This window comes from Leptopilina heterotoma, unplaced genomic scaffold (genome assembly GCF_015476425.1).
Source record: "Leptopilina heterotoma isolate Lh14 unplaced genomic scaffold, ASM1547642v1 Lhet_71, whole genome shotgun sequence".
NCBI lineage: Eukaryota > Metazoa > Arthropoda > Insecta > Hymenoptera > Figitidae > Leptopilina > Leptopilina heterotoma.
In genome coordinates this window covers 766,338-787,409 of record NW_025111165.1, presented here as the reverse complement: position 1 = coordinate 787,409, position 21,072 = coordinate 766,338, and the positions used below count along the sequence as shown (strand labels likewise).

The window sequence follows — 21,072 nt, the reverse complement described above, 5'->3', positions numbered from 1 at the left end:
AAAATGAAAAAATGTAATGAAAAATATTATTTATTATTAATAATCTTCAAGACACAATTTTAATTGCTCTTCTTCAAATATATTTTTAAGTTCCTGACATTGCAAAAAAATCTTACTGTTTTTAACAATCGAATAGATTTTGTTAGACAAATCAGTACCATTTGAGGTAATTTTTGGTATTTGAGAGTAAAGAGCATCTGATTCTTTAAACATTCGAGTTTCATTATACTTATAATCAATGTAATTCATTGAGAATAATTTATCCACCCATTCATTCGTTTTTAACAAATATTCGAGAACATAATTTTCTTCATTTTCAACAATACTTTTCATGTCGCTGATTTTATAAGATTTCTGATCAATAACTTTTAGCATATTAATATAATTTATTTTTAGAAAGCAATAAAATTTGAGAAATTTAAACATTTCTTTATTATTACAAAGAAATCTTAAATTATTACTGTTTGTGTCTTTTATTAACATTATGTTGAGATGAGCAGATTGTAGTAAATTTTTAAAGTAAAAAACATCACCTAATTCAGTCATACTAAAATCAATATCGGTTCTATTATTTAATTTCCTCGTAATTAAGCACGGCAAATCTTTAAATGTATAGATTGTATCAAAAAAAATTTGTCGTTTTTCGAAAAATTCATAAAATTTTTTAGAATACATCATGTAATTAACACCTGTATAAACTATAAATTTATTAGTTATAAATTTTGTCAAGTTTTCATAAAGGGAAGCATATGTAGAAATATATTCTGGAAACTGATTATGAAATTCTTGATGTACTTTTATTAAATATAAAGGATTTATAAAGCGCTTCTGACAGTTTCCTGAATATATGCTACAATATTCGGGTAGTGCAGGAACAATCAAATCATTGTGATCAAGATGAATTGGTTTATCGAAAGAAAAATAATTTGTAGAGTTTACAAAATAAAATAAAACATTGCTATAATCTTTAATCATCTTGTATTCAATGTAGCTAATCAATGAGTCGCGATATCTATTGATGGTTGTTGGATAAACATAATAATGAGTATCATCGCGTTGAAACAAATAAATATGTTTCATAATTTCATCATACAGAAACTGTTCTGTATGATGAAGATCTTTGCGCTTTAATTTTGGTACTACGACTGTAATATTTCTTATTTGTTTAACAGTTGTAAATAATGTTCTCATATTATCTGTCACGATTATCACTAATTTCTTGAATTTCACCTCAAGAAGTAGATCATCAATTGTTTTCCAATGTTCGTAAATAGTACAGATTGATCTGCTCGTAGGTGTATGGGCATTACTAGTATTTACACTCTGTAAACAATAAATATTTAGAATTACAATTTTTGGTAGTCCTTTTAGTACTTCGGATAACATCACACACTTAAATAATAAATCAGAGGTTTTTGGAGCCGCTGAACACGAATCTAATATCGGATTTCCAAAATTTTTATTCAAGCAATGATAAAGAATGATTTAAGAATTGTACTCAATTTCATAAAACATGGTTATAGATTTTAAAACTTACCAAAGAATCCACAACAATCTTATAGGTATTATTCATTAAATAACTTAAATTTTCGCTAACAGTTAACATTTTCTGTTTAAGATCATCAAGTACGGAGGAAATTGCATCACTTCCAATAATATAATCATTTGTATGCAAAAATATTATTCTTCTAAACCAATCGATTTTTCTTATCAATGGTTTTGCAACAAACCGTTTTAGGTGATCTATCCACATTGGTATGTTGTGAGATGTAACATCTGATATTTGTTTCATAAAACAAAATAATTTAAGTATTTCTAATTCGTGTTTATTTTCACAGAGACTGCCAAATGAACTATCATTGCTCTTTAAGGAAAATACAGTATTAATAATCCAATGTAAATAATCCATCGTATTCATAAGCTTTCTTAGATTAGGTTTACTTTGATTTCTGGAAATAATCTCTTCTGTCACTTCCAGACCTCTTGACTGCAAGCAAATTAAACTTCTTTCTACAGTAAATCTTTTGTTTTTTTCTGCACTCTCCCTATTGTTTTGAATTTTGTTTAGTGTCGAGTTAAAGTGCAGTAAAGAACTCATGCTTTGAGGATTTATGTAAAACCGAATCGAATCGCAAATATCATAATCGTTAACTTCTGTAGAGGATAAGTTTTTTGTTTCTTTTTCTCTAAATAATTGTTTACGTAACTCGAATAATTCGGAGAAGCTTTCACCTTTCTGAATTTTTTCGTTTACATATTTTACAAGAGTGCAATTTGTGCAGCTTGGTTCCAATGGAATTAAAATATCTTCATAGAAAGGAAACTCTTTCTTTACATTAACAAAATCAAAAGTAATGCCTAAATTGATATCTAACAACTTCTTTTGGGAATATATGGTCAAAAAATGGTCTTGAAATTCTACTGGATAAATAAAATAATATGTGTCATTCGCTTGGAATAGATAGATGTTTTCCAATATAATTTGATATAACTGACTGTAATAAGGATTTTTCTTGATCCTATTATCATTTAATATCCTTTTGTTGTCACTCAAACTTCTAACTCTGTTTATACTGTCAATAAATTTATCTGCTATAATTACTACCAACGGCTTATATTTTCTTTTGAACAACATATAATCAATTACTAATGAATTATCATAAATACAACAAATATCATTTTTAACCTTGAATGGCCTGATTCCCGTGTCTTCTACCTAAAAAATACTCATTCTGGTAAAAATTCTCAAATTCGACTTATTTTTTATGCAGTATTTTTTTGCATATGTAACTTTAGGGACTATGTATATAGAAAAATGAAAATAAATAAAGAATTTAAATAAATTTCTTCTTGTTAAACTTACATGGTTTCTTCCATAAATTGAATTTTTTTCAACCATCAGTAAAGAAATCAAAGTAAGCGCTATTAAAAATTTACTTTTAGAATGCATTTTTGATTTTTTTATGAATATACTTTCTTTCAACACTTGCACTGATATATTATTGTTGAAATAGAAAAATATATGCTAATGTACAAAAAAATCATAAAATTTAATCAATTTTTTTTAACAACTTCAACTTTATGACATTTTTTCTTTTAATCTTTAAAACTTTTTTGCGCTTTACAAAATTTTTGTCGATTTATCACGTTGCTCAAAGAACTGTATTTTCTTTTAAAATTAAATATATTTTTCTTGAGAATTCAGCACTATTAATACGAGCCTACTAAATTATTTATAAATAAATAAATAAATAATAAGAATAGTAATAATAATGATAATAGTAATAATAATAAAAATAATAATAATAGTAATAAAATAATAAAAATAAAAATTATTATGATTATCATTATTATCGTAATACTTAAAATATTTTGTATATTGAAAAAATTAATTCATAACTAAATTTTAATAAAAAATTTCTGTTTTATTTAATATATTAATAGCAATCTACTAAATATAAATATAATTGCTTTAATATTTCGTAAAATTAGAAAAAATAATTCTTTACTAGGTTTAAAAAATTGATGTTTCAATTAATATTTCAGTAAATCAATTAAATAAATAATTAAATTTATTTCAAGCTGCCAGAAATATAAACAATAAAGAAATTCCTCTGGCAAAGAAAGCTTTAAATGAGAAATTGAAAGAGAATATGAGAAAGTGATATTCAAGTATTTCGTTTAATCCTTTTCTCGAGAAACTATTACAAAGATTCTCTTTTTCTTAATTTCGCATCTCAATGTCGAGAAGATTTCTGGGGCGATGAAATAAAATTTTGAATTAAAAAAAAAAAATTTTAATTTCCTTAAACATTCAAATACATTTTTTTAATTTTACATTCATTGAATTAAATTATTAAAATTATTCTTCATTGAAAGAGAAAAAATTGTTATTTTTTGTACAAGAAAAATAATTTTTTTTATTAAAAATAAATAATTTTTATTCATTAAAAATTATTTTAATTTATTAATTAAAAACGTATTTTTGTTATTGATTAAAATTATCTTATTTTTATGAAATAAAAAGGAATTTTTTTCTATTGATTAAAAATTAATTTATTCTTATTATTGAACTTAATTTTTAAATCTGGGAATTTTTACTGCAATTCAAATTGTTAGAGAAAGAAAATTCTTCTTAAAAAAAAAATTCTTCTTTTTCTTTAAATCTTTATCTACATTCTTCCTCTCAAGTTTAGCTTAGACCACTTCATATCTATTATAATTACTATTAGTAATTTTTTTGCATTTCCAATAGCCTATTCTCCTTGTTGACGGTTCTAGGCATCTATCTATAAAAGATACAAGAAAATCCAAATGAAGTTAAATTTTTAATGATAAATGTCATCAATTTTTCGAAATGATGAAAATTTGTTATATTTTTTTATACCTAGTAAAATTTTTAAAAAAATACAATTTTATAATTAAAATATATAAAATTTTAAAATAATTTAGATTGTCTAAAATTTTAATGAATTTGTGTTAGTTAATGATTTTTTGCTTTTAAATTAATGTAAAGTCACTAATAATTAAGTAGAAAAAAATTTAATTTAAAAGAAACTTAATTTTTAATTTTTTTAAATATTTTAATTTTTAAATACTTAAATATTTTAAAGAACTATTTATATATTTTTTTACATACTTTTTTTAATTTTCATAATTAGAATTAATTTTTTACTATCTTTTATAATAAATGATAAATAATTTATTATAATAAATTTATTTATTTTAATAAAAGAGAAAATTCAATATCTACATAAAATTTAGTTTAATTTTTTTTACTAATTTTGGATAATAAAAAATACAATAAAAAATAAATTCAAATTTTGGGGGCAGAGAAATGTTTAATATTTTTTACCCAATGCTTGGTTCCATGGATAGACACAGCGTGCACTATTACAAGAAAATCTGCTACAGTAATATTTATAAGTATTCCTAGTATTTTCATCCAAAGGAGGTTGAATACAGTGCTCTATTAAATAATGATTTTTTATTAATTGTTTTAGTTAATATTATAGTAAATAAATATTTACTTGAAGCAAATAATTTTTATTTCAACGAAATAAACTTTATTCAAACTAATAATTAAGAATTGGTTAAAAAGGTTGTTGGTAATTAAACGAATCGACGCTTGTGGAATTAATAGAAAAAATCCTTTAGAATTCAATTAAATTAGTAGTTTAAAGAATATTAGTAGTTTAGAAAAAAAAATATTTTTTTCGAAAAAAAATGTACTGTTATTGACAATTTTTAACTGACATTTAATTGAATTTATATATCGAATAGCAAAACGTAGTAAAGAATAAAAAAAAATATTTTACCGGCAGCTTCCTCTTTCGTTGGCCAACCAACGAAACAATATGCAATGTTAAATGAAAAGCAAGCGAACAAGAAAATTTGTATAAAATTCATTTTTAAATTTTTCAAAATTTTCTCCAAAGACTATTTACTAAATGATTAATAATTAAATTTCCAACATGTTTTTATACCCAAGTCTGTTATTTATCGCACAATGCTATTCGAATTTATAATTACAATTGAAATTTTCATTACAAAAAAAATTGTCAATTGTTAGTAAAATTATTCATAATTATATAATACAATCATTGATAAAAATCAATGACTGTATCAATTTTGGAAAATAAAAAAAAGTTCTATGGATAATTATTAACAGTTATTAATCAATAAACTGTAAACAAAATATTCCAAAGAATAAATATTATAATATAATATTATAATATTAGAATATATATATATATATAATATTCTTCTTTTTAAATTGTAAAATAATAATTATTTTATCTAATAATTTTTTATAGTATGCGATTTATACTATATTGGAATTATACAATTCTTATCTTTTGGAGTGATAATTAATTATAAAATTGAATTAATTATAATTCAAACTGTGTAAATAGATGAAACAGATGTCGAGCTATTCACATTTTTCCACTAATTATATTATTACAATACTCCATAGAATTCTTAGATTTTTTTATTTTTCGCTATTTTAATTTTAAAGTTTCAAAGTATTCAAGTTAGAAAAAAACAATAGATTTACATAAACTAAAAGATAAAAAAAATTGTTATCAAAGGAGAAAAAAATAAAAAAAATTTAAAGCGGTAAAATATCCAAGCCGTGTGTCTATATACTCAATACTTATGATTGAAGAAATGAAAAATTATTAATAATAAATATTGTTTATAATAATGAACAGCAGGTGATATTATTTTCGAAAAAAGGGTAATTTCATAGAAAGGTTCAATTTACAGAAAATTTAGATGGGTAGAAAACGTCAGGAATTTTTTTTCCTTACTCAGAATGTATTTCTCAGTAAGGAGAAAAATATAAACAATAATAATTTGTAATAAAACAAATAAATAAATAAAATAATTGTTTACAATAATGTACATCAGTTGATTTTACTTTCAAAAAATGTTATTTTCATTAAAAACGTCAGGGAATTCAGGGAAAAGACAGGTAAAGTAAAATTGGTCAGGGAAATCAAGGAAAAGTCAGCGATTTTTAGTAAAAGTACTGGGAAAAATTGAATTTTTAAAATTCATGAGAAAACTCTGAATTTTGATGTTTTTTTTTGTTTGCCTCGTAAACTATGAAATTACCACGAATTTTAATACAAAACCTTCAATTTTTTCTATTTCTGACAATAATTTCTTTTTAAATAACTTAATTTTTCAAGAACTATCATAAAATTATGACTTATAAATTATTTAATGAATAATTTTTACAATTTTCATAAATACTAGATTGATAGAAGAATTTTATTTAAAAATACTAAAAAAAAATTGAATTTTGGAAAAGTTACAAATTATTCCAGAAATTCAATTATTTTCAAAAGTTATAAAAATTCTTCGCATAATTTCAATTATCATGTTCAAAAATTTAAAAGAAAATTCTCGTCAAAATATCAATGATCTTTATAAATAATAAAATTCTTCATCGAAAAATTATTTTTAAAAATTTTCATAAAACTCTTGTCAAAATTTCCCAGGAATTCAATTATTTACAAAATTTTTAATAAATTTCTTCGAAACAATTCAATTATTTTCATAAGTAATAAAATTTTCACAGGAAATCAAGTATTTAAAATACAAAATTTTCTAAAATTTTTTGAAAAATATCAATTATTTAAAAAGATTTTTATAAAAATCGTTGCAAGAATTCAATTATTCATATAAATAATAAAATTCTTCACAGAATTCAGTTTTTTTTTATAAATAATTAAATTGTTTTCCACAATTCAATTATTTTCAAAAATTTTAATAAAATTCTACGCAAACATTTAATAATTATTTTCATAAATATGTAATAATATTCTTTGAAAGGATTCAATTACTTTTATAAATTTAAATAGTAAAATTTTTTGCGGAAATTCAATTATTTTTAATACAATTTTAATTGAATTCCTCGAAAAATTTAACTATTCTTAAAAATTTTATTAAAATTTGTCGAAAGAATTCAATTATTTCTAGAAAATGAAAAAAAAAAATCTTCTCAAAAATTCAATTATTTCCATAAATAGCAAAATTCTTCAGATTTACCAAATTCTTTTGAATATTATTTTTAAAAAATATTCTTCACAAGAATTCAATTATTTTCATAAAATTCTAAAGATAAATTCAATTATTTTCAAATGTCATAAAATTCATTGCAGAAATTCAAATATGTTTAAAAAAAATTGTTAAATTCTCCTCGAAATATTTAATTATTTTTATAAATAATTAAATTGTTTTCCACAATTCTTCTTATTTTAAAAAATTGAAAAAATTCTTTGTTTAATTCAATTATTTTCCAAATTTTTAATTAAAATTATTAAAAAACATTATTTTCCAAAAATTAAAAGAAAATTGTCAAAAGAATTTAATTATTCATAAAAACTCGAATAAAATCTACAAATGTAGATTTTTTTATGTTCGAAATCAAATAAATTTAAATTTGATGGGGAAAAAAAAACTAGGAATAATTAGGACAAAGCCGGGAATTTTGTTGAACGAAAATAGTAGAGAAAAATTATTTTTTGATTTATTGCTACTTGGTGTATATATTTTTTTTTTGTATAAAAAAAAATAAAAATAAAAAAAGGAATTTTTATTTTACTATCAGAATGATAGTAAAATAAGAATTTCTTTTTTTTTTTAAGGAAAATTTTCCATTTGTGAATGTTTAGAAGAATAAATTATCAATTTTTCTCTATCTCTCCTTGTCTCTTTCCCACGGAATTATTATCATTCTTTGAAATCATTATAAACATGATGTATAAATATATAAAGATGTATGTATACGAAGCTGAATCACTCACGGATTTGCACAAATGATATTCTTATCACAAGGAAATAAAGTCATAACATATTTCAAGAAAGAATTTTCTTATCTGACTTTGATTATTACTGACGCATCGCGAACTACTTTATTTCACAATATTTTTGCAAAAAAAAAGAATTCAATTAATCTAGGTAATCTTTATAAATAGAAAATGAAGAGTTTGATACTTTATCGCAAATTTTTCGCCTTGTAATTCTTTTGACAGGGGGAAAAAAAATTTCCATATGAAATTACATATATACGTCTCATGCTAGTGGTCAAAAGGTTATCGCAATTTTCGAAAGCTCGGTTGAAATTTATAATCTCTCGATAAAAAGGGTTATAAAAAGAAGTTGGAAATCGATCTTTGGTCATAATTTTCTGAATGACGGGTGAAATTTTTTTTTTCGAGACTTAAGAAACGGATGTGTTTTCAAATTTTCTCCTTTGTGGTGCGTAAAATGTAAAATGAGATTTAAAGTTTGTCTTTTTCTGGTGATACTTTTTTTGTTTTTTATTTTTTTTTTGTGACGAAAAAATTGAAAGAAAGATTGCGGAACAAGTTCAACTTTCTCTCGTGTAGCATCTCTCAGATTAAGTGCAATGGACTGAAACGTTCGCCATGTAACCATGACGTCCTTGCCGAGGCTCTTTCCAAGGTCACGACTTCTCAAGGTCATCTCTAATACCCTCTTCTTCTTCTTCGTCGTCGTCTTCTTCTTCTTCTTCTTTTCTCTAAAACACCCCTCTCCCCCTGCTTGTAACCATCCTACCCTGTCACAATCACCAACCTTTCCTTTCTTGGTCTTAGGTTTCTTTTTTTTTTCTTTTAATCCTGTTTGGACCTTGTGCAACTCTCTTGAGTTAGTCTTCTTCTTCTTCTCTTCCTTCTTCATTCTTTGCTTTTTCTTTTGCATTTCAGGTCAGTCACGCTGTGCTTCTTCCACTTTGAAATCAAGGAAAAATCCAATTCATGATCAATATAATTCTAATAGGATTTCACTAAACATTCCAATGCTGATCTTTCTTATTTGTACTTTCAATTACTTGTGATGGCAAATTGAAACTTGATTTTCATTCTTATTATTCTTTATATAATTCAAGTATATATAAGGCAGGGTTTCTTTGAGAAATTTGATATTATTTTTTTACTTTGAATTCAAAAAATTATTTCCGAATACAATTTTTTTTTGAAATGTACATTCTTATAAATAATAATTGTTTCAAATGAATCAGTAGAAAAATTTTCGCTATTTCCTATACCTTTCTCAATACTGACCCGAAAATAGCCGGGAATAAGCCAGGAATTTAATGCCAAACCGGAAATTTTTTTCACCTAAAAAAAGTTTTATTATTTTAATTTGTTTTTAAAAAATCGCTTTTTATTTCAATTCTTATAGATATTTATATTGTTCTCTATAAATTTAAATTAGTTAAAAATAATTAATTTTATATAGTAAAAAATCACTCACTGATTCAAATATAGTATGTAAAAAAATTTGAGAAAAAAATTATCGAATTAATAGAAATTTTGTGAAATTCGACTAAAAATAATTAAATTTGTTAAAGAATTTCATTAAAAACTTTTTGAAAAATCGAATTTTCAAAGAATTTTAATTTAATCAGAGTTCCCAAAAAATGTTTAATTTTATTTTTCCCTGACTTTTCCCTGATCAAAATTTTAACTTTCTCCCTGACCCTAAAGCATATTCTAATTCACTCTAAAAATTATTAGATACTCAAAAAAATATTCTTAATACAATTATTTGTTAATGTCTTTAATTGTACAATAATTCGAAAACATCAATAACTTCTTTTCTAAATAAATATTTGATCATTATTATTTTTCAGTAGGAATTAAAATTCTTCAAAACATTCAAATTCAAACCTTTTTGAAATTCAACAACCTATAAGAATATTATATTAATCATTTTATATTAAATATTATATTAATTATATTATTAATTATATTAATTATACCTATTAATTAATATTTTGTAATAATTTAAATTATCATAAAATTTTTCAAAAAAAATTTAATTATTTACAAAAATTTTAATAAAATCCTTCGCAAGAATTCAATTATTTTTGCAAGTAGTAAAATTTCTCAAAAAAATTCAATTATTTAAAAAAAAATGTAATAAAATTCAACGCAAGAATTCAATTATTTTTCTAAATAATAAATCGATTATTCGGTAATTCATTTTTAAGTCATTTTTTATCAGAAAATTCTAAAGGAATTCAATTATTTAAATTAAAAATTGAATAATTTATTAAATAACTGAATGTTTATTAAAATTTAATTCTCATAAAGAATTTTATCAACAAATTTTTAAATAATTGAATTCTTTTGACAAATTTTAATAAAGTTTTTAAGAATAATTCCATTTTTCGAGGAATTCGATTAAAATTGTATAAAAAATAATTAAAATCCTTCGATGAATTTTATTTTTATTTATGAAAATAATTAAAAATTTTCTAAAATAATTGAATTTCTGAGAAAAAATTTATTATTTATAAAGAGAAGATTTTTTTTTCATTTTCTAGAAATAATTTAATTCTTTCGACGAATTTTAATTAAATTTTTCGAGAAATTCGATTAAAATTGTATTAAAAATAATTGAATTTCCGCAAAGAATTTTACTATTTATAAAAGTAATTGAATCCTTCCAAAGAATGTTGTTGTTTATGAAAATAATTATTAAATGTTTGCGTAGAATTTTATTAAAATTTTTGAAAATAATTGAATTGTGGAAAGCAATTTAATTATTTATAAAAATAATTGAAATTTTGAGGAGAATTTTAAAAAGTTTTTAAACATAATTGAATTTCTGCAATGAATTTTATTATTTTTGAAAATAATTGAATTGTTCTTTAAATTTCATAAATTTTATGGAAATTTATGATAATAATTGAATTCTTGTGAAGAATATTTTTTAAAAATAATATTCAAAAGAATTTAGTAAATCTGAAGAATTATGCTATTTCTGGCAATAATAGAATTCTTGAGAAGATTTTTTTTTCAGTTTCTAGAAATAATTGAATTCTTTCGACGAATTTTAATAAAATTTTTAAGATTATAAATAATTACATTTCTCGAGAACTTCGATTAAAATTGTATTAAAAATAATTGAAATTCTCCAATGAGTTCTATTAGTAATGAAAATAATTGAATATATTGCGAAGAAATTTTTTAAAATAAAATTATAATTACGGCGACTATTACTTTTCTTGATTATTTTCGAAAAATTTAAATAAAATTCTTTAAAAGAAGTTTATTAGTTTTAATAGAATGTAAAGAAATTTCAATTATTTCAAAAATTTTCAACTATTTGTTTATAAAAATTCAATTATCTTGAAATAACAGAATTGAAAAATTTCAAAAATCTTATTTTTCAGTCTTTTCAAAAAAACTTTGCGAAAATTCAATTTTATTAAAAAATGTTAAGTATCTTTTTTTAAATTTACTAATAAAAATTGTAATTACTAATCTTCGCACTAAGAAACATGAATACATTAGAATGTAACTCTTTATAAAATTCAATTATTTATCAATTATTAAATTAAAATACTTTGAAAATTCGATTTGTAAAAAAGTTTTTAATAAAAGTCTTTAACAAATTTAATTATTTTCAGTTGAATTTCACAGAATTTCTATTAGTTTGATAATTTCTTTAAAAATTTATTTGCATACTAAATTTTAATCAGTTACTGATTTTTTACTATCAAATTAATTATTTTTAACTAATACAAATTTAGAGAACAGTATAAATGTCGATAAAAATTGAAATAAAAAGCAAGTTTTTAAAAACAAATTAAAATAATAAAACTTTTTTCAATTTTAGTGAAAAAATTCACGGTTTGGCATAAATAATTCCTGGTTTATTCCCAATTTTTCCCGGTCAAATTAAATTCCCAGATATTTTCCGAATTTCCCGGTTAGTGAAAAATTTCCACTTTGGAAAAATTTGGAAAAAATTTAACGTTTAAAAAGTTTTTTAATAATTTCGCACTGGTTGGGAATAAACGTGATGATAAATAAATCGATGCGTCTTTTATTTAGCATGATTGTGCATTGTATATATGTATAAACTTGACTTCATATATATATCTTTATGCACATATCTTGCAAACTGCCTCGGTATAATGAAATCAGAAATTAATGATGAAGGGATCGTCTATTAATCCCCTTCAACGTTCATATGTATATATATATATAAGAATGCGAACTAATTGTATTTAACCATCACATATAATTGCCAAGACCCCGGAACCTTTTATACGTTTCCATCCATAATATCTATAACTAATGTATTTAACTGAATGAAAATTCAAAATTGCAAATTTATTAATTTTTTTTTCATGATTTCTGCCAATTATTGAGAATTGATTGCATATCAATTTTATTAAAATAGAAAAATGTGGAAATCCATCTGTTTAATTCTAAATAAATAAGTAAATGTGACGCACTCCAAAGAAGTAAATAATTTTAAGGTTTTGTCTTTCTTTTTACAAAATTAAATTTTTTTTTATAAGTTTCTATTTAATTCCGTAAAACTAAAACTAAAATAAAAATACACAAAAGTTATCAATTGAAAACTTAAATATCAGTGATATAAATAATTTTCCAATTGATAACTTTTGTGTATTTTTAATTTAAAGATTACAAACATAATCTAAAATTTTTTTACTTCTTAAGTACCTTTCATCGGAGAGCGTAACAAATAAATAAATAAAGAATTGAAAATTTAAAAACAGAAAAATATTTTTTAAAAATAATTTAGGAAAAGAAGAAAAAGAATATAAAAATCACAGTAAAAATGAAAAGAAAAAAAAATAAATATAAAAATTAAAAATAAAATAGAAGAACAAGAAAAAGAAGTATAAAAATAAGAAAAATATAGAAACGAGACGCGTCGCGAAGAAAGAGACCTAGATGTTTCTATATTATAGAGAAAAAAATAATAAAGAAATAAAATGCAATCCTAAATATTTCGTATACGTTCGAATAAACAAAAATTTGTATTTATAGCAATTTTCGATTTAAATTTTATAACTAATAATAAAATTACTTATGTATATTGTTTTGGTAATTCGAGAATGAAATTATTATTTATTATTGCGCTACATTCTGTTGAGGTTTGGAGAACATTTTGCCAATGCAGCAAATTTACAATGAATGTTTCCTGAAAGCTTACATGTAACTAGGTACAAGACACGAGGATATTTTTTCCTCTTTATTAATAACTGTTTTTTGAAATTGAGGAGACATTTTATTTTCACTTAATACTAAATAGTTTTCTGTTGACGAATCATCAGCATTTGAATTGGTTTTTTTGGTAGCAACAAATCCTAATTCATTACATTGCAAAAAAATCGTATTGTTTTTAACAATCGAGTAGATTTTGTTGGACAAATCAGCACCATTTAAAGTAATTTTTGGTATTACCGAGTAAAGAGCGTCTGATTCTTTAATCATTCGAGTTTCATTGTACTTATAATCAATGTAATCCACTGATAGTAATTTCTCTATCCAATCCATCGTCTTTAACAAATATTCAGTAATATAATTTTTCTCACTTTCAACAATACTTTTCATATAGTCAATTGCATAAGACTTCTGATCAATAACTTTTAGCATGCTTTCAATATAATTTATTTTTAAAAAGCAAAAGAATTTAAGAAATTTAAAAACATTCTTATTACTACAAAGAGATTTTAGATTTATTTTGTTTCTGTCATTTATTGATGTTATATTTTGTAAAGTTGAATATAGTAACTTATAAAAGTTAAGAACATCACCTACTTCAGTCATATTAAAATCAATATCAGTTCTGTTATTTAATTTCAGCTTCGATAAGCATGGCAAATCTATAAATATATAGATTATGTCATAAGTAAATTGTTGTTCTTTAGCAAAGTCATAATATGTTTGATGGTACGAAGAGTAGTAATTGTCTTTATGGTGTGAATCGTAATTATTTGTAAATTCTGTCAAGTTATTGTAAATGAAAGTATATAAAGAAAGATATTTTGGAAAGCGCTTTAAAAACTCTTGATTTACTTTTATTAAATATGAGGGATTTATGTAGCGCTTCTTACACCTTCCTGAAGGTATGCGACAATAATCTGGTAGCGCAGGAATAACCAAATCACTGTTATCAAGATTAAGTCGTTCATCAAAAGGAAAATATTTCCCAGCATTTACATTATAAAATATAACATTGGAATAATCTCTAATCATCTTGTATTCCAAATAGCTAATCAATGAGTTGCTATTTCTGCCGTCGATTGTTGGGTAGACATAATAATGAGTATCATTGGATTGAACCAAATAAATATGTTTCATTATGAAATCGTACAAAAACTGTTCAGAATAATGAAGATCTTCTCGCATAACTTTTGGTACTACTCTGTTACCTCTTATTTGTTTAGCAATTCTGATCCCTTGTTTCATGTCATCTACTACGATTATCACTAATCTCTTGAATTTCACCTCAAAGAATATATCATCAATTGTTTCCCAATGTTCGTAAATAGTGCAGATTGAAAAGTACTTAAGGTCATAGGTAAAATAAGTATTTGTAGTCTGTAAACACCAAATATTTTAATTATTTACTATAATTATTATAATTAGAATATTTTGTAAACAATTTGTTAAGGCTCACATTGTTCTTATCTTTTCACAATAAAAATTAAATCTTAAATAAATTACACCAATACATAAAAAAAAGTTACCATAAAATGTCATAATTTGTAAATTATTGGTTTAAAACTTACCAATGAATTCTCAACAATTTTATAGGTAATATTCATCAAATAACTCAAATTTCTGCTAGCAGTTAACATTTTATGTTTAAGATTATCAAGTAATGGAAAAATTAAATCTTTTCTTTTAATATAATCATTTGTATAGAAAAGTTTTAATTCCTGAAACCAATCGAATTTATTTATCAATGATGCTGCAACAAATTTTTTTAACCTATATATCCACTCTGGTATTCTGTGAGATGTATCATCTGATATTTTGTTTATAAAACAAAATAATTTTAGCATATCTATATTGTGTTCATTTTCACAAAGACCGCCAAATGAAACATCATTGCTCTTCAAAGCAGATACATTGTTAATAATCCAATTTAAGTAGTTCATCGTATTCATCAAGTTTTTAAAATTTAGTTTACGTTCATTCCCAGAAATAATATCTTCTACCTCTTCCAGATGTCTTACCTCAAAGCATCTTAAGCTTTGACTTACAGCATATCTTTTTTTATTTTTTTCTCCACTCTCCCTATCGTTTTGAATTTGTTTTAGTAATGAATTAAAATGCAATAGAGAACTCATGCTTTGAGAATTTATGTTAAACCCAATCGAATCACAAATATCATAATCATTGACTGCCATAAAGGATAAGTTTTTTGCTTCTTTTTCTCTAAATAATTGTTTACGTAAATCGAATAATTCCGAGAAGCTTTCACCCTTCTCTAGTTTGCCGTTTACATATTTTACAAAAGTGCAATTGGTGCAGCCTGGATTCAATGGAATTAAAATATCTTCAAAGAAAGGAAACTCTTTCTTTACATTAACAAAATCAAAAGTAATACCTAAATTGTTATCTAACAACTTCTTTTGGGAATATATGACCAAAATATGGTCTTGAAAGCCTGTTGGCAGAACAAAATAATATGTGTCGTTGGCTTGGTATAAATGGATATATTTCGATATAGTTTGATGTAACTGACTGTAATAAGGGTTATTCTTGATCCCAGTATCATTTAATATTCTTTTGCTTCCGTTTAAACTTATAACTCTGTTTATACCATTACTTATCTTATCTGCTATAATTATTACCAAAGGCTTGTACTCTTTTTTGAAAAGTACGGAATCAATTTCTAAAGAGTTATCGTAAATAGAGCAAATATTGTTTTCAAACATATATGACTTGATTTCCTTGTCGTCTACCTATAAAATACTCATTGTGAGAAAAATTCTCAAATTCGACTTATTTTTCATGTAGTATTTTTAGAATATATACACGGAAAGAAACTTATTATCAAATTTTATCAAAGTATTTTACAAGTGCAGGACAAAATGCTACAAAGGTAAATTTTTATATCGGAAGCACTAAACTTAAAAAAAATTATATAATATTTAGTAAAGTTACATCAAGTATCAAAAACTTTTAACAAATTTTAATATAACTTTACTAAATGTTATGCAAGTTTTTTTTAAAGTTCAGTAGTTCTAATATCAAGTTACATCAAGTATCAAAAACATTTAACAAATTTTAATATAACTTTACTAAATGTTATGCAAGTTTTTTTTAAAGTTCAGTAGTTCTAATATCAAGTTACATCAAGTATCAAAAACATTTAACAAATTTTAATATAACTTTACTAAATGTTATGCAAGTTTTTTTAAAGTTCAGTAGTTCTAATATCAATAGTTCTAATATTTTTACCTATTTGCATTTTGTCCTACACTTGTAAAATACTTTTTTAAAATTTGATAATAACTTTCTTTCCTGTGTAACGGTTGGGAGTGACTTTTTCTAAAAAATATTTTCTAATATATCTTTTTTTCTAAGAAAAGACATTTTTAAATAATTGCCTTTATCGAATGTATTCTAGAAACCAGTAATTTTTAAAATTAGATCTTCTGAACATTATTGATGTTTTATATAAACTTTTCTAAGAAGTATTAATTTTTAAAATTAATTTCTGTAAAAACTTTTAATTTGTAAAACATACAGAATATACAAAAAAAAAATCATTAAAACAATAATAATTAAAAATTAAACTTCATTAGAAAAAGAAGATATTTAGAATTTGAATATTTTAAAAATTTTAAAATCGTAAAACAAAATATTAAAGAATAGTTTTTAGAAAAACTGAATCCCTTATCGTAGCTGTATAGTGAGTCATGAAAATTAATAATTTTTTTTTATTTTTTTAAAAAGATAAATATTAACGTTTCATAATTCTTTGATATCTAAATATTTTTTTTGTGAATTTACAGAAAGGTATTATTTTTTTAATGCAATCGTTTATTTTATTTTTTTTTTATTTTTTTATTTAAAATCTTATCATTTATGAAAAATGCAAGTAACAGATACATAAAGTTATGACATAATTTTTCCAAAAAAATATGTTTAAATTATTATTATTATTATTATTATTATTATTATTATTATTATTATTATTATTATTATTATTATTATTATTATTATTATTATTATTCTATTATTTATTATTATTTTAGTAAAAGCAGTTTTATTGTTTACTTCTAAAACTATTATTATTTACCACACCCTAAAGAAAGTAATCTTTTTTTTAGCGGATTCATTTAAATTAAAAATTTTATTTTGCTCATGAAATTATAACAAAGAGAATTAAAAAAATTTACAACTTATCAGCGATTTTTTACTGGTGTTCAATGTTTTTGACAGTATAAAAAATTGTTTTGTTTTTTTAAAAAACCACCAAAGAGTAAAAATATTCTTCATAATAAGTGGAATAATTTTTTTATGAGAGGATATTATAAGAGGATTTTCCCTCTAAAATCTAAATATAACATTACTTTTGTTTGAGTGCAGATTAATAAAACTTGTTGTAATAAGAATGAATACAAAAATGAAAATAATGAAAAAACAGTTTAAATAAATTTTCTTTTTCTTAAACTTACATTTTTTTCTCCATGAACTAAAACTTGTCCAGCCATCAATAAAGAAATCAAAGTAAGCGCTATTGAAAATGTACTTTGAGAATGCATTTTTGATTTTTTTATGAATATTCTTTCTTTCAACACTTGCACTGTTATAGTATGAAAATAGAAGAATGCATGCTTATATACGTAAAAAATCATAAAATATAATCAATTTTTTTAACGACTTTAACTTTATCACATTTTTTCTTTCAACCTCTAAAACTTTTTTGCGCTTTACAAAAATTTCTTGATTTATATTACGTTGATAAAGAAATTATATTTTCTTTTCAAATTAAATATATTTTGCTTGACAAATAAGTACTGAATAAAGTTATTTATTTTTTTAATTCCACTTGAATTCAATGTTATTAACATTAAAACTTTTAAAAAATCACGAGCCTACTAAATTATTTATTCGTTTGAAATAAAAATTGTATCAAGCACAAATAAAATTTTTATTTATCTTATTTTTTCCTGTAATTAAAAGTTTCTATTTAATTCCGTAAAAATAAAAACAAGTTTTACTAAATATTTTGGATGTAATGATTATTTAAGTAAATATTCATTTATATTGAGAAGTGATACCTTTTGTGTATTTTTAATTTAAAAATTACAAACATAGCTTAAAATTTTTTTGCTTCTTTCAGGTACCTTATTTTTGAAGCGCGTCACAAATAAATAAAGAATTAAAAATATTTGAAAAGAGGAAAAATAGAAAAATATAATTCAGGAGAATAAGAAAAAGAATACAAAAAGTAAATAAATATATAAATAGTAACAGACGTTAATGATAATAAAAAAATAAAAAAAGAGTAGAGAAATATAATAGAAAAAAATAGACAAATAAAAAAGAATAGAAAAATTAGAAAAAGGATAGAAGAATACAATAGAAAAATAAAGAAAAAACGAACATATAAAAATACGAAAATTCAATAATATAAAAAACAGAAGCTCACAGATATATATAATTGGAAACGTATAATGTGATTTTAAAATATTCATGTATTTTATTTGAATTGTTATGGAATTGATTTTTATCGAGAAATAAAATTTTCTCTCGGTTTGAGTCGTCATATAAGACATCCGAGTGCACCCACGCATGCTATGTAATATTGTTCTTATGGGAGGTTCTCTCGAGCTAATTTTTTTTTCTTCTTCTTCTTCTTTTCTTTTTAAATGCAGAATTATGGTCATTTCGAGGACGTCAAACGACCTTGCGAACGTCATAAACCGATAAGGAAAACGTGACCCACCGCCTTATATCATATTCTCAACACACTTTTATTGCGTATTATATGCGATAAATTACGTATCAATATATTTGTTTTTCTTTTTTCAAAAAAAAAAAAATTACATTTAAAAATATTTTTATAATAATCGCAAATAATTTATTATTATTATTTATATATTTCAATTGCAGTTGAATGCCATTATTGGATTTTTTCTAATTAATCGATTAAAAATAAAAATCCTAAATGATTTTCTTTACTGAAAAGTAATTATATTTTTTTCGGTTTATTTTAAAAACAGTTGATTTATTTTACAACAGTTAAATCAACAAATAAAACAATTTTGAAAAACGAATGAATTGAGTAATTAAGAAATTCGTATATTTATAATAATAATAATATTAATTATCATTAATATTATTATTATTCTTTTTATTATTACAAAAATAATATTCATATTTATTAGAAAGTATCATTGCAATAATACAATAATAGCAGATTATAAAATCGTAATAAAAAAATAATAATATTAAAATAATAGTATTTTTATATTAATAATTTTTATAATAATAGTATTTTTATTTTAGAAGAGTTGAAAATTAAAGAATAAATGTAAAAATTATAAAATAATTTAAGAAACATTTGTCTGACTGTAATTGACCTGTACCACTGACATCAAACTATTTTTTGAAAATTGAAGTCTGACTAAAACGTGCTTTTCCCACTAATACGAAAATTATCAAAAATAATGAAGTCTAACTTATATTAAATTTAATCACTCATATTAAAATAAAAAGAATTTGAAATTAGTAAATAAATATTTCAAAAAATGGTAAAGAAAATCAAGAAACATTTGTCTGACTCAAAATGACTTTTTCCACTAATACAAAAATTTGCGAAAATTAAAGATTTCACTGAAATTAAATCTAAATCATTGATATCAGGAAGAAGTTGAATAGTATGTTAAGAAGAGTTGAACATAAATTTAAAAATAGAAAACAAATGATGAAAGAATTTAGAAAAATGTTTGTCTGACTCTAACTAGCTTTTACCACTGATACCAAAAATTGACGAAAATTGTAGTCTGACTAAAATGAAATTTTTTCCACTGATATTGAAATTAAAAGACACGGAAATTAGTGAATAAATATTTTATAAAATTTTAACAGAAATCGAGAAACGTTGGTAGAATTCAGAAAAATGTTTGTCTGGCTATAACTAGCTTTTATCACTGCTACCAAAATTGTCGATAATTGAAGTCTGAATGGAATTAAATTTTTTCCATTGATATCGAAATTAAAAAAAAACATGGAAATTAGTTAATAAATATTTTTAAAAATGCTGAAAGAAATCGTGAAACTTTTGTCTGACTCCTAATGGCTTTTACCACTAATATAAAAATTTTACTGAAATTAAATCTTATCATTGATATCAGAAAGAAGATAAAGAGTATATTAAAAGGATTTGAAGATAAATTTATAAATGGAAAATAAATGGTGAAAGAATTAGGAATAATATTTGTCTGACTAAAAATGGCTTTTATCACTTTTTTCAAAAATTTGCGAAAATTAAAAAGTTGGACGACAATTAATTCTTACCGCTGATATCGAAATAGCAAAAAGTTTAAGATAAATAAATAAACATCAAAAATCATGGTAAAAGAAATTATGAAACGTTTGTCTGACTAAAACTTGATTTTACCACTAATATGACATTTGTCATAAATTAACGCCTGTCTAAGGGTAAATTTTTTCCACTAATATCAAAATTGAAAGACATGGAAATTAGTGAATTTAATTTTTAAAAATGTTAAAAGAA

The 21,072-nt window shown here is 22.4% G+C and overlaps 2 protein-coding genes across 2 annotated transcripts; both read right to left on the bottom strand.

The window, feature by feature from the left end:
- Positions 1-14: 14 nt before the first annotated feature.
- On the bottom strand, positions 15-3,027 carry LOC122510639. The gene is made up of 3 exons (XM_043625416.1): positions 2,864-3,027; positions 1,538-2,716; positions 15-1,323 (listed from the first exon to the last, which is right to left on the bottom strand). Exons 1-3 carry the CDS (start codon positions 2,948-2,950, stop codon positions 37-39), a joined length of 2,553 nt encoding a protein of 850 aa, XP_043481351.1. The 5' UTR covers positions 2,951-3,027; the 3' UTR covers positions 15-36.
- A 10,381-nt stretch (positions 3,028-13,408) lies between these two features.
- Positions 13,409-18,128, bottom strand: LOC122510629. The gene is made up of 3 exons (XM_043625402.1): positions 18,005-18,128; positions 15,101-16,282; positions 13,409-14,909 (listed from the first exon to the last, which is right to left on the bottom strand). Exons 1-3 carry the CDS (start codon positions 18,089-18,091, stop codon positions 13,515-13,517), a joined length of 2,664 nt encoding a protein of 887 aa, XP_043481337.1. The 5' UTR covers positions 18,092-18,128; the 3' UTR covers positions 13,409-13,514.
- Positions 18,129-21,072: the final 2,944 nt, after the last annotated feature.